General features: G+C 41.3%; 1 protein-coding gene across 1 annotated transcript in view; it reads left to right on the forward strand.

The window, feature by feature from the left end:
• The window catches only part of LOC133612181 (extracellular matrix protein 2), a 41,377-nt gene extending 29,906 nt beyond the window's left edge, over window positions 1–11,471 (forward strand). Inside the window, exon 11 of the mRNA XM_061969351.1 lies at window positions 11,353–11,471. Within this exon, the coding sequence (XP_061825335.1) occupies window positions 11,353–11,471 (119 nt within the window). The remainder of the gene's footprint in view (window positions 1–11,352) is intronic.
• Window positions 11,472–12,569: the final 1,098 nt, after the last annotated feature.

The following is a 12,569-nucleotide window of genomic DNA, read 5'->3' on the forward strand; positions in this document are numbered from 1 at the left end:
AAAAGAAACGGCAGATCAACTAGTCCAAACAGGGGGTCTATTTAAAGGCTGGAGTATACAAATGAGTTTTAAGATGGGACTTAAATGCTTCTACTGAGGTAGCATCTCTAACTGTTACCGGGAGGGCATTCCAGAGTACTGGAGTGTTTAAAGAACTCCGGCTTATTAGTGATTCCCAGAGCCTAAAAAAAGTCTGCGGGCTATAGAGCGTTTTCTATTCGGGCTCCAGTACTATGGAATGCCCTCCCGGTAACAGTTAGAGATGCTACCTCAGTAGAAGCATTTAAGTCCCATCTTAAAACTCATTTGTATACTCTAACCTTTAAATAGACCCCCCTTTTAGACCAGTTGATCTGCCGTTTCTTTTCTGCTCTGCCCCCCTTTCCTTTGTGGAGGGGGGGGGGGGGGGGGGGGCACAGATTTGGTGACCACAGATGACGCGCTAGCTGTCCAAAGTAGGGACCCAGGGTGGACCACTCATCTGTGCATCAGTTGGGGACATCTCTGCGCTGCTGACTTGTCTCCATCCAAGATTATCTCCTGCTGACCCCACTATGGACTGGACTTTCACTATTATGTTAGATCCACTATGGACTGGACTCTCACAATATAATGCTAGATCCACTTGACGTCCATTGCACTGGTCGCCAGCGGCACTCATGGCTGCGTTCCCCCCAAGGTTTCTCATTGTATCCCATTGGGTTGAGTTTTTTCTTGCCCTGATGTGGGATCTGAGCCGAGGATGTCGTTGTGGCTTGTGCAGCCCTTTGAGACACTTGTGATTTAGAGCTATACAAGTAAACATTGATTGATTGATTGATTGATCCTTGCTGTAATAGTGTCTCTCCAAGGTATTGTACAACAGATCAGCTGTGGTGATATGAACGACATCTTCTTGCAGGACTCGGTCTTCACAGATGTTGGATGTCCGACATGCGATGGCATTGTTTAACTTAACTGTGCTACTTTTGTTGACAATATTGAACCCGTAAACTTTGCCAGTGTAGCGTTGTCCTCTGCTTGTTGTGAATGTATCAGCGCAGCAGCACCAGCTGACCATCAGCAGCCGTCACTGCTCGCTGAGGACGGTGACTGCTGCTTGCTTTCACCTTACCGTCTCCAAGTCACAAAAAAAGTCTCCAATATCACCAGGAAAAGTCATTAGCTGTTTACAAAATAAGTCAGTGTCGGCGCCATTCTGGAGTACGTGTTTCGCTTTAAGATGGTATTTTAAACTTGATGATAGAACCGTTTGTCACTGCAATACCAACAAGTTACCTTAGTTTTATCCAAAATTCTGTTTTGAAGCAAAGATGAGCATCTCATCTTGATCACAGGCTGTGTAACAAATGCGTGCATTTTCTGGGCAGTGATTAATTATCATTCATATTTGATAACACAATAATTTAGTTGTATTAATCACGTGCGTTAACACATTGATGTTGACAGCCCTAGTTAGAATATATATATATATATATATATATATATATATATCTATCAGTGACATGCAGTCAGGGGAGGCAGGGGAGGCGGGGCCTCACGTGCCATCATGGAAAGAAAAAAAATTTAAAAAGAAAAAAAAAAATTAAATTGTTATATGTATCCAGTGATTATACTATAAAGTTATTTTCCATTTAACTTCACCAGTTTTAGATTATTTTTTATTCAAAATTGCTGAATTTTCACATTTGCCGTTCAAATACTGAGAAGAGACTTGCGGTGAGTCAGCAGCCAGTTGAGGCACGTCACTGAGTTGAGCCTCACCATGGATTGCGGACTCGGCTAACTGCTGGCCTGCTGTGCAGTGAGACCGTATTGCAATATGAACTATATCATACATTTCCATAGTTTATTTAGCTGAGGTATATAATGTACAGTGTATTTTGTCAACAACTGTATGTGTGTAACGTATTTCTTGTGCTGAGCAATCATAAAACTGCTGCGAAGACGCACTATGTGAGGCTCGCAGTAATCCCGCCTCCTGGTGGTAGAGGGCGGTAGTGATCCCAGGGAGCATTTCTGCGACTACTCAGCTGCAGAAAAAGTGACAACAAGCAGCAACAGTGAGCAGGGGTCGTTTATTTTTTCCTCGCCTGGACTATTAACATGGAGGATTACATATCTAAAATAAAACAGTTTTCTAAACTGGACTTTCAATCGAAGCAGGAGGTAATACTTAAAGGAAGATCTCCATCGAGACAGAGAGACTTTTAAAACTGAAGAAAGATAAGGAAGACTTCTATAAACAAGTTATCAATGCTTTTGTTCAAAAGGAGCTGCGCATGGACTTCATTTATAAGTGAAGGTAAGACCATAATAATGTTTTTTTTAAATTAAATGTGCTTTTTTGTGTGCTACAGTTTGTATGTGTAAAGTTAAAGTTAAGTTAAAGTACCAATGATTGTCACACAGACTAAGTGTGGTGAAATTTGTCCTCTGCATTTGACCCATCCCCTTGCTCACCCCCTGGGAGGTGAGGGGAGTAGTGGGCAGCAGCGGCGCCGTGCCCGGAAATCATTTTTGGTGATTGAACCCCCAATTCCAACCCTTGATGCTGAGTGCCAAGCAGGGAAGAATGCTGGTATGAGTTTTTAAACATAACCCGTTAACTGCTGCCAATCAAATGGTGAATAAGATACTCTTTAGGGTTCATATGTTTGTAAATCTGACTGTGATGAAGTCAGTGCCTCACCAGCCATGAACCTCACCGCACGTCACTGATATATATATATATATATATATATATATATATATATATATATATATATATATATATATATATGTCTTAATAAGGTTATCCAAAAAATAGTGCTCGATACCGTAGTAGAGCGCAATATATGTATGTGTGGGAAAAAAAATCACAAGACTATTTCATCTCTACAGGCCTGTTTCATGAGGGGGGGTACCCTCAATCATCAGGAGATTTTCAATCTCCTGATGATTGAGTGTAGGTGGCGAATTCTGTACCCAAGATTCCATACTGAACAGGGACTACTTAAGTTGTATGCAAGAATATATAATTAGATATTTAGAATATAATGGGAGTACCCACTAGTGTGAGATCCATCCATTTTCTACCGCTTGTCCCTTTCGGGGTCGCTGGGGGTGCTGAAGCCTATCCCAGCTGCATTCGGGCGGATGGCGGGGTACACCCTGGACAAGTCGCCACCTCATTGCAGGGCCAACACAGATAGACAGACAACATTCACACTCACATTCACACACTAGGGCCAATTTAATGTTGCCAATCAACCGATCCCCAGGTGCATGCCTTTGGAGGTGGGAGGAAGCCAGAGGGAACCCACGCAGTCACGGGGAGAACATGCAAACTCCACACAGAAAGATCCCGATCCCGCGATTGAACTCAGGACCTTTGTAATGTGAGGCACATGCACTAACCCCTGTGTCACCGTGCTTGTGTGAGATGCTGTACGATTTTAGTGTGTCAGTCTGACTTACCGTTTGTGATCCAAACAGACCATACTAAATTTATTTGGGGCACAAATAATTGCATTTTATAAATTCTAGCTAAAAAATTGCAGTTCAGTTCAGTAATGGTTTTGTATAGTGTTTGTGTATATGTTTTTGACATTGCCGTTAGCAGGCCAAAAATATGTATTCATTTTTTTCTTTTAAATCTATGATAAAACCCTTGTGTGGTGTTCGGGTCTGTGGGACCCGTTTTTAATTTTTTATTAAAAGAAAAATTATACAATTAGTTAATTTTTCAAACTGAGACTCACTGACTTTGGCTCATTGTCTGTGAAGAACATACACCAGAATACATATTTTAAGACCACACACCATACACCCCCCCTACACATTTCTATTACACATAAGATGTCCCGGTCCACTGGACCCGGGGCTAATAGAAGTGTGGAAACTGATGTTCTGTGTACCACACACACACACACACACACACACACACACACACACACACACACACACACACACACACACACAAACAGCAGGCCTAAACATGAACACACAGAACACCAGAGGGTCAAATGTGCGAGAAAATGAGAGCAGTCAGTGTTGACAAACAATGTTGCAACCTTGTGTGGGAACCGCAGGTGCAGAAACACAAAAGAAGAATCCCTGTCGGATGCAGAAACTGGCAGAGAAATTTTCCGTGTAATGTTCATGTTGTTGTTGCGTTTGTGGGTCTGATGGACCCGTTGCATTTTGTGACTTTTAATGCCTCTCAATCAAACACTTTCATGTTAAAATACTGAACAGATGTTTATTGGGATAAGGTAAACATCTGGGGCCGTATTCATCAAGCGTCTTAGAGTGCCATTTTACATTTAAGTCCTGAGAATTTGCGAAATTTAGTCCTACTCTCAAACTTAAGAATAAAAGCTATTTATCAACTTTCTTAAGTCTAAGGATCACTCCTACTCTCCACGATATTTAAGAGACCTGTCCTAAGTGGTTAGGAGCTGCCAGCGGGGGATGGCACTGAGGCGAGAGAGACGTGCGCGAACATTCAGGGAGCGGAAGGATGTCCTGGCGTTGTTTGATGACGAGCAGCTGATCAAACAGTATCGTTTAGACAGAGCGGGTATTATTTTTGTCACAGATTTAATAAGGGGCGTCATCTCATCAGCAACATCACGCAGCAGAGCTTTCACAGCAGAACTAAAGGTCATCACAATGCTTCGGGAAAATGAATTGGAAAGAAAAGGAAACATTTATTTTTGATTCATTGCCAATATTGTTTGTTTGTTTTGTATTATTTTGTAGTTTATTGTCAAAATATACAATCCCATTGTCCACTTGAATATTTCTAAGATATTTCTTTATTCTTAGACAAGGGATTCCCTTCCGTGATTGGTCATTTCTATGGACACAGAAATGACGTCACCTAAAATTCCGTTTACAACACATAGTAATGTCGCAATTCAGCTCTGAGTGTGACACTTAAGATTCAGTCCTATACTTCGCTGAAAGTGTGAGTAAGACGCTTGATAACTAACTTTTAAGTGCAGCTTTCAGCGAAGAATTTCTTTACTCATAAGTCAACTCTTAGCAGACTTCTTAGGAGTAATTCTAAGACGCTTGATAAATACGGCCCCTGTTCAGTATTTTAACATAAAAGTGTTTGATTGTGAGGCTTTAAAAGCCACAAAATGCAACGGGTCCATCAGACCCACAAACGCTGGCTGAGTAACAACAATATGAACATTACACAAGGGTTAAGGAGATAATATTGTAGGTTTTGTGCCTGTGGCCTTGTTTTTGACATAAAATGCCACTTTGTGAATATTGACCCTGTTGTACAGAATTATTTAGCTGACTAAACAAGGACAAACTCATTAAGGATCGTGAGCTCGTGCAGTGGGTAGCTTTCTTTTTTTGCTATCGGAACATTTTTTCACTCCAAATGGAGCCTTATTAACATTGGAACTAAAGCGCATGTACCCTGCCAACTATAATGTTTCTCATCTATTGATCTTTTGTGGCACATCAGTTTTTTCTGATATTAATCTGAGTCTGGGAAGCGAATTCTTGCTTGGGTTTCCTCTGATAAACATAGGAAGCTGCACGCACAGGTTAAACATATGCTGCATGTGGCACTGATAAGCACCATGCTGCTCTTTCTTCAACATATTCATTTGTGGTTCATGATGAGATATGATACATCTGTTGGATGGGATGTGGGTTTAACAGCAGTGTCACACACATGATGATGAATGACACTGGAGACGAGAGGCAAGCCTGTCAAACACAAAAAAAATACCCAAATGTGACAAGCCGTAAAAGGGAAGGTTGACGGATTTAAGACGAGAGCTCAGCGCAGAAGGGACGGGAATGAGCTTTAATGCACCTTGGTCTCTTTTTGTGAAGTGGCACAGCATACTGCAGCATAAATGAATGTGCACTTTTGGAGACAGTGATATGCTGTTGGCAAAAAGACTGTACAATTATAGAGAATGGAGGATTGCCACATACAGAAGACTGCAAAGAGAAATCTAACATGTGATTACTCACCCAGGCAGAGAAAGAAAAGTATGAATGTATAAAAACAGGTCTTCAACATATTCAGGGCATTTATTTATAATCTATTCTCATTTTTTTGCATCAGCAAGAGGCCTTCTCTAATTTACAGTATATATATAGCATAACATTATTTTTCTAGAGTAAACCGCCCTTCAGAGCAGGCTTTCACTGGGGAAATGCAGTGGCAGTGGTGGTTAGAGAAGCCAAAGAGTTGTACTCAAGTAAGAGTGCTAGTACTTAAGAATAAAATGACTCAAGTAATAGTAAAAAGTAGTGATCTACTTGAGTGAGTAAGTATTTTGTGAAAAAATTACTCAAGTAATTTCAGATTTATTTTGTAGCTATTTTTCAATGGTACCGTACTTGCTCTACAACTGCAGTTGATATGTGCATGTGTGAGACAGAGACACTATTGCAGCATGTACTACAAATGATGCACTTTTTACAGTCGCTTACAATATTATGACAGTGCTAATGTTGGCATATTAGTATTAGTATCATAACTGTATTTGTTATGTGGGACAATGCACATTAATTAACATATAACATGAAAATGTGCTAGATTGGGGACGGCGTGGCGAAGTTGGTAGAGTGGCCGTGCCAGCAATCGAAGGGTTGCTGGTTACTGGGGTTCAATCCCCACCTTCTACCATCCTAGTCACATCCGTTGTGTCCTTGGGCAAGAAACTTCACCCCTTGCTCCTGATGGCTGCAGGTTAGCGCCTTGCATGGCAACTCTCGCCATCAGTGTGTGAATGTGTGTGTGTGAATGGGTGAATGTGGAAATAGTGTCAAAGCACTTTGAGTACCTTGAAAGTAGAAAAGCGCTATACAAGTATAACCCATTTATCATTTATCATTTGTAGCCAAAGGCTAATTTCCATCCATAGTCCCTGGCAGTTTGATGTTTGTCATGTCTGTGATCATGTTTTGTTTTGTTATGTTTTGCTTGGTTTTTGGACACTTTTTAGTTCTTGTCTTCACTCCCTTTGTCACCATAGTAACCATTAGTTTCACCTGGTTCACATCGTCATGTCACGCACCTGTCTCACGTTTTCACATTTTGAGTCACGCACCTGTTTTCACTAATCATGTCATCACTATTTAAGCCTGTAGTTGCCAGGCAGTCAGCCTGGTGACATCACTCTTGACACACTCCTGACACTCTGTTTCATGTTCATAGTCCATGCTGCCCTGTTCACGTCATCGCAAGTAAGTTTTGTTTATTTATGCCACAGTTACTGTCTTTTGTTTTGCCATTTTCATAGTTATGCATAGTCCAAGTTTTTGTTCCCTGCGTTAAGTTTTGTGCCTCCACTGTGAGCGCCTTTTGTTTGTTCTTTTTTTGAGTGTTAAAATCAATTATGTATTTAACTTCACGCCATGTCCGGTCCAAATCATTTGCACCATGGGAAAGCAAACCACACCAAAGTCCAAGTCGTGACAATGGTATTGTACAGCAAGGTCCATACAAATCATGTGCATAAAAGTTAGACAGCACCAACATATGACAAAAACAGTACAATAAAATACACAAATTCAGATATTATAATCAAAATAAAATAAAAATGGAGAACCACATAAATCATTAGGTTGCTGCATGACCTCAGCTTAGGACACATAGGACCTGATTTACTGAAGATTTGCGTGTACTAAAACAGAATAATAATAATATGAGCAGAATAAGGCGTGCAATCCATTTTGCGTCTATGTCTTCATTAATATGCAAAATGTGTGCTGGTCATCAAAACGCCCACAATACCTAAAAATGCAAACATAATTATTTAGCACGCACAATGTGATTTATCAACACTCATCACTGTTTTGGAGCTGTATTTTGCGTTTTATTTAGCACGTGTGAAAAAGACACGCAAACTGACACAGACGCACACATGGCTGCAGGATCAGTGCTCGCGCTGCAAAGACAGACGATGGACAAAAAAAATCCTCTGTCCTATGTGTGTGTCAACATATTTGGACGCTCAGAAATAAAAAATATTGGACATATCGTCTATTTGGCAACATCCTTTTATAATTTTATTGCTGCTGGATTAATTAAATTATGCATTTTGATGCGTTTTGGTGTCTGCTGGCGTTTTTAATTTAGGAAATATATTACTATAATATATCTCCTAGATTAAAAGATATCTTTCATTTTGCATTTCCTTGCGTTTGAGTCATTCCAGCTGCATGGACGCATTGGTGATGCGATCCACAGCCTCGTGCACAGAATGAAATATCACTGTGCGTATGTTTCTGTTGTCTTGATTGCGATTCAGAAAACGTGTTGCGGATGATAGATGTGTGCTGCTGGTTCAACACATTGCACACAGTTAGCAGCATGATAACATGATTGTGCAGAAAAGTGTTTCCTTGGTAAAAGCTCATATGCACGCAAACTCCTCACTTAAAAAGGGCGGCCTGCACCACTTTTCAATTGCAAATGCAGTCTTAGTAGATCACAACACGCTCACTCATAGAATACGCTATTTTTTTCTTTCACGCGCTGTCGAGCTCGTGATATATGGATGGATCTTAGTAAATCGGGCCTTTTGTGTGGTAACTTGCCTGTGTATGAAAAGTGCTAAATAATATAATGTTTTGATTTGATTTTATGATTAAATAAGCTCTGCTTCTTTCTTTTTTGTGCAAATGTAACCATGAGATGTTCCTTAAAAAAACTTGTTTTGCATGTAAGCCACACATAAACCTTTCTCTTCAATAAAAGTGTTGCTCCGTATTAGTTACAATATGCTGTACACCTGTGCTTCACAAATATTTTCTGTCATGACCCCCCTGGGGGCCAAAATGTTTTTCACAATTACCCTGAATTGAATTATAATTGAGCACTTGATAATTTGTAATTATTTATCTGTACAACACTGCGTGGGCTACATCTTTTACATATACGGCTGATGACTGCATTTTCCCATTTAATTCCTGTCACAACCTTTTCCATTGCTTTGCCTCTTTAATTCTGTGCACATGTGTTCTTGTGTACTTACTACTTCTATTGGTTAGTAGTAGTGATGTCTGATAATGGCTTTTTGCCGATAGCCGATATTCCGATATTGTACAACTCTTTAATTACCGATACCGATATCAACCGATACCGATATCAACCTAAAAATGCAGTCGTGGAATTAACACATTATTATGCCTAATTTGGACAACCAGGTATGGTGAAGATAAGGTACTTTTTTTTTTTAATTAATAAAATAAGATAAAAGATTTTCTTGAATAAAAAAGAAAGTAAAACAATATAAAAACAGTTAAAGAGAAACTAGTAATTAATGAAAATGAGTAAAATTAACTGTTAAAGGTTAGTACTATTGGTGGACCAGCAGCACGCACAATCATGTGTGCTTACGGACTGTATCCCTTGCAGACTGTATTGATATATATTGATATATAATGTAGGAACCAGAATATTAATAACAAAAAGAAGTGTGTATCTTGTGTTTTTTATGTTGATTTAATAATAATGAAAAAAAACCCGATACCGATAATTAAAAAAACGATACCGATAATTTCCGATATTATATTTTAACGCATTTATCGGCCGATAATATCGGCAGGCCGATATTATCGGACATCTCTAGTTAGTAGTAGTAAGTACGCATGTGTTCCTGTGTAATCACTACTTCTGCAGCGTCCGAGCTGTAGAAATACTCTTTTAAATGACAAAAAACACTGAACTGATTATGGTTTGGAGCGAGTGTCTCCTGTTTTATTTTTCTCTGGAGTTCCCGCCACAACAAAAACACTGTTGCCCTCTAATGACGTCAGTCCTCTAATGTCCACATTTCAACATATACCAAGGCAAAATGAATGAAAAAAAACAACACAATAACACATATACATCTGTAAACTCTCCATATAGCATGTGAGGCATATAACCACTCTTAAAACATAATTTTTTTTCGTTGTTGCAAAAAAGTGCAATCATGATGCAGATTGTATAAAAAAATACAAAAAACATGCATAAAACTGTCAAACAAAAAAACACATAATCTTCCAAATAAACAGGAAGTTTTAATGGCCTACCACCCGTGACATTGCATGACAACAGTCCGCGCAGGGGAGTCTAACTCAACAGAACCAAAACTTGGTTCCAAAACACTGCTCGAGTCCTCCCCAGAAAGAAACATGCCTAAAGGGCTACTGGGTGTAGCAACCATGTCCTGCCATGTAATGGGCGGGGCAGGAGAAATAGGTCTCCTCTCTGGGCCTGCCTAGGGAAACGCTACCGGTAAAGTGTATAGCTGCAATTGGTCAAAGTGAATGATCTGCAAAGGCGGGTCCTCCCTAAACAGGCTACTAATCTGATGAGTGACCCCCTATCTCACCATCCCTATCCATGCGTCGCCGCACAACATAAGTGTGGAGCCTGTTTACGGCGGCTCTCCATGGGGTCATTCAACCAGACAAGTTCCCCAACTTCATACGGGTTGTACCTTACCTTGGCATCATAATAAGTCTCTTGCTTCCTGCTGGCCACAAGGTTGTTGTCCTGAGCCTGGCCAAAACTGTGCCCTAACGCCAGAGGAGAGAGCTAACAGAGTCCTCCGAGGACCGAGCCTCCGAGCCGCTTTGCACTAGAGGCCCCAGCACCACTTCAACCGGTGTCCATGCCTCCCTGCCATGAGTGAGGACGTAAGGTGTAATCCCGGTGCTGCAATGCACGCTGGTATTATAAGCAAAGGCTACATGTAGCAAGAAACAGTCCCACTCCCCATCATGTGATAGGAGCGTTTTGGCCAACTTATCAATAAGAGTCCTATTAAACCTCTTGACCATACCATCCGACTTTGGATTGTAGGGTTTTGTATGGGATTTTTTCACCCCCCAAATCCTGCATAGATGCTTCACCACGTCTGACTCAAACTGTCTCCCCATATCAGTATGCAACTTCTCCATTACCTCATTTTCTACGTTGTAGTTCTGAAAGAAGCATTCAGCTAAGGTGACGGACCTCTTATCACAGATGGCATTTTGGTTGACAAACTTAGTGAAATAGTCCTCATCAACTAAAACCTACCAGCTAGCCTTCGAAGTGACTGGTAACGCAAGTATGTCGGCTGAAATACGCTGGAAATACCACTCCCCATGTAAAGTCCTCATAGGGCCAAGATGTGAACTGTGGACTTCCTCCTTTGACAGGCATAACAATGGTCACGCCAGTTTCTAATGTCACTATGCATAGTGGGCCAATAACAAGCAATTCGGCCACGTGCCAAGACCTGGTCTTTGGCAAGGTAAGCCGTCAAAAAAGTACCATGCAAGTGAGCCAGGACTTTTGACACCATTACAGCCGGAACCATGACCTGTGCCATTTGCCCTTTCTAGGACAGCCACACAATCCTACACAAAAGTCCATCGACAATAGAAAGTTGGTGGAACTCATGCCACAGTCTTTAAACCTTGCATTCTTCAACCTCCATCGGAACTTTTGCGAGACAGGTTAACCATTAAGGTCTGATCCATACAAGAAGGTACACAAGGCATACAAGAAGGTCAGAAGGTAACTGGCACCCTAGGCTGAAACTAGGGTCCACCGCAAGGGCCGTGGTGGGGGTCTCTACCGCACACACCGTGCTGGGGGTGCAAGCCATGAATATCCGTGTGTATGAAAGTCGGGAATCTCCGTCCACCAATTCTGCATTGGGGACGGGCCTGCGCAAAAGAGCATCCGCATTAGTATGTTAGGTGTCACCGCCTGCTGCCACCTTGTGGTTTGTATGTTCAGTTTTCCTTTGTTGGTGCAGTAGACCTGGCTCTTACATTTTTTCTTCCCCCTAGAGTTCCTGTGTTCCCCTTTTGGGCGGAGTTGTGAGATGTGCACAGCTGTGTTCAATCTTCCCGACACTTCTTAAGCAGCACCTTGACAGCTGGATAGCACTCGGCGATTCCACTCCTCGACTCTCCATGTCAGAAGACTCTTATGCTTCCCAAGTTTTTGATGCTTACCTTCTTGACAATTCCCAATGCCATCCAGCTTGGTGTTGTGTGGTAGTTTGCACATCTTGCAACTCCAACCCACGTCTAGTTATTTTTGTATATTAGCTTTTGTTCTTTTTTCCACGGTGCTCATTTTGTTTTCTCTTTTTCGCAACGTCACTTTTTGTTGTTTCCTGTTTGGATCATTGGTGTGAGTACTTTTTCCTTAAGTAAAATAACTGTTTTACTCACCGTCCATCTGCATCCTTGGGTTCCTCTGTCCTGCATTTAATTGCATTGTGACATTAAGGCCCACTTTTGTGCACAATCACCAAGTCATATGGGTCAAGTTCAAGAGCCCAACGGCTACGACACGCGACAGCAATTAACCCAGATAAAGGCCCACAAAATCGCCTACCACTCCCAATCGTATGTAGACCACCGACGTTCAACTGCCGTGAGGGAACAACTAGATTACGCCACGACTCTCTGCAGACCATCAGCATCCTGCGCCAACACTGCATTGACAGCCACAAGTGAAGCATCTGTATAAAGAATGAAACAATAGTGGAAGTCTGCACAGAGAGTGTGCCGCAGGAACTTAAATGCCTCTTGATATATAAACC

This window comes from Nerophis lumbriciformis, linkage group LG01 (assembly GCF_033978685.3).
Source record: "Nerophis lumbriciformis linkage group LG01, RoL_Nlum_v2.1, whole genome shotgun sequence".
In the NCBI taxonomy this organism is placed as follows: Eukaryota; Metazoa; Chordata; class Actinopteri; order Syngnathiformes; family Syngnathidae; genus Nerophis; species Nerophis lumbriciformis.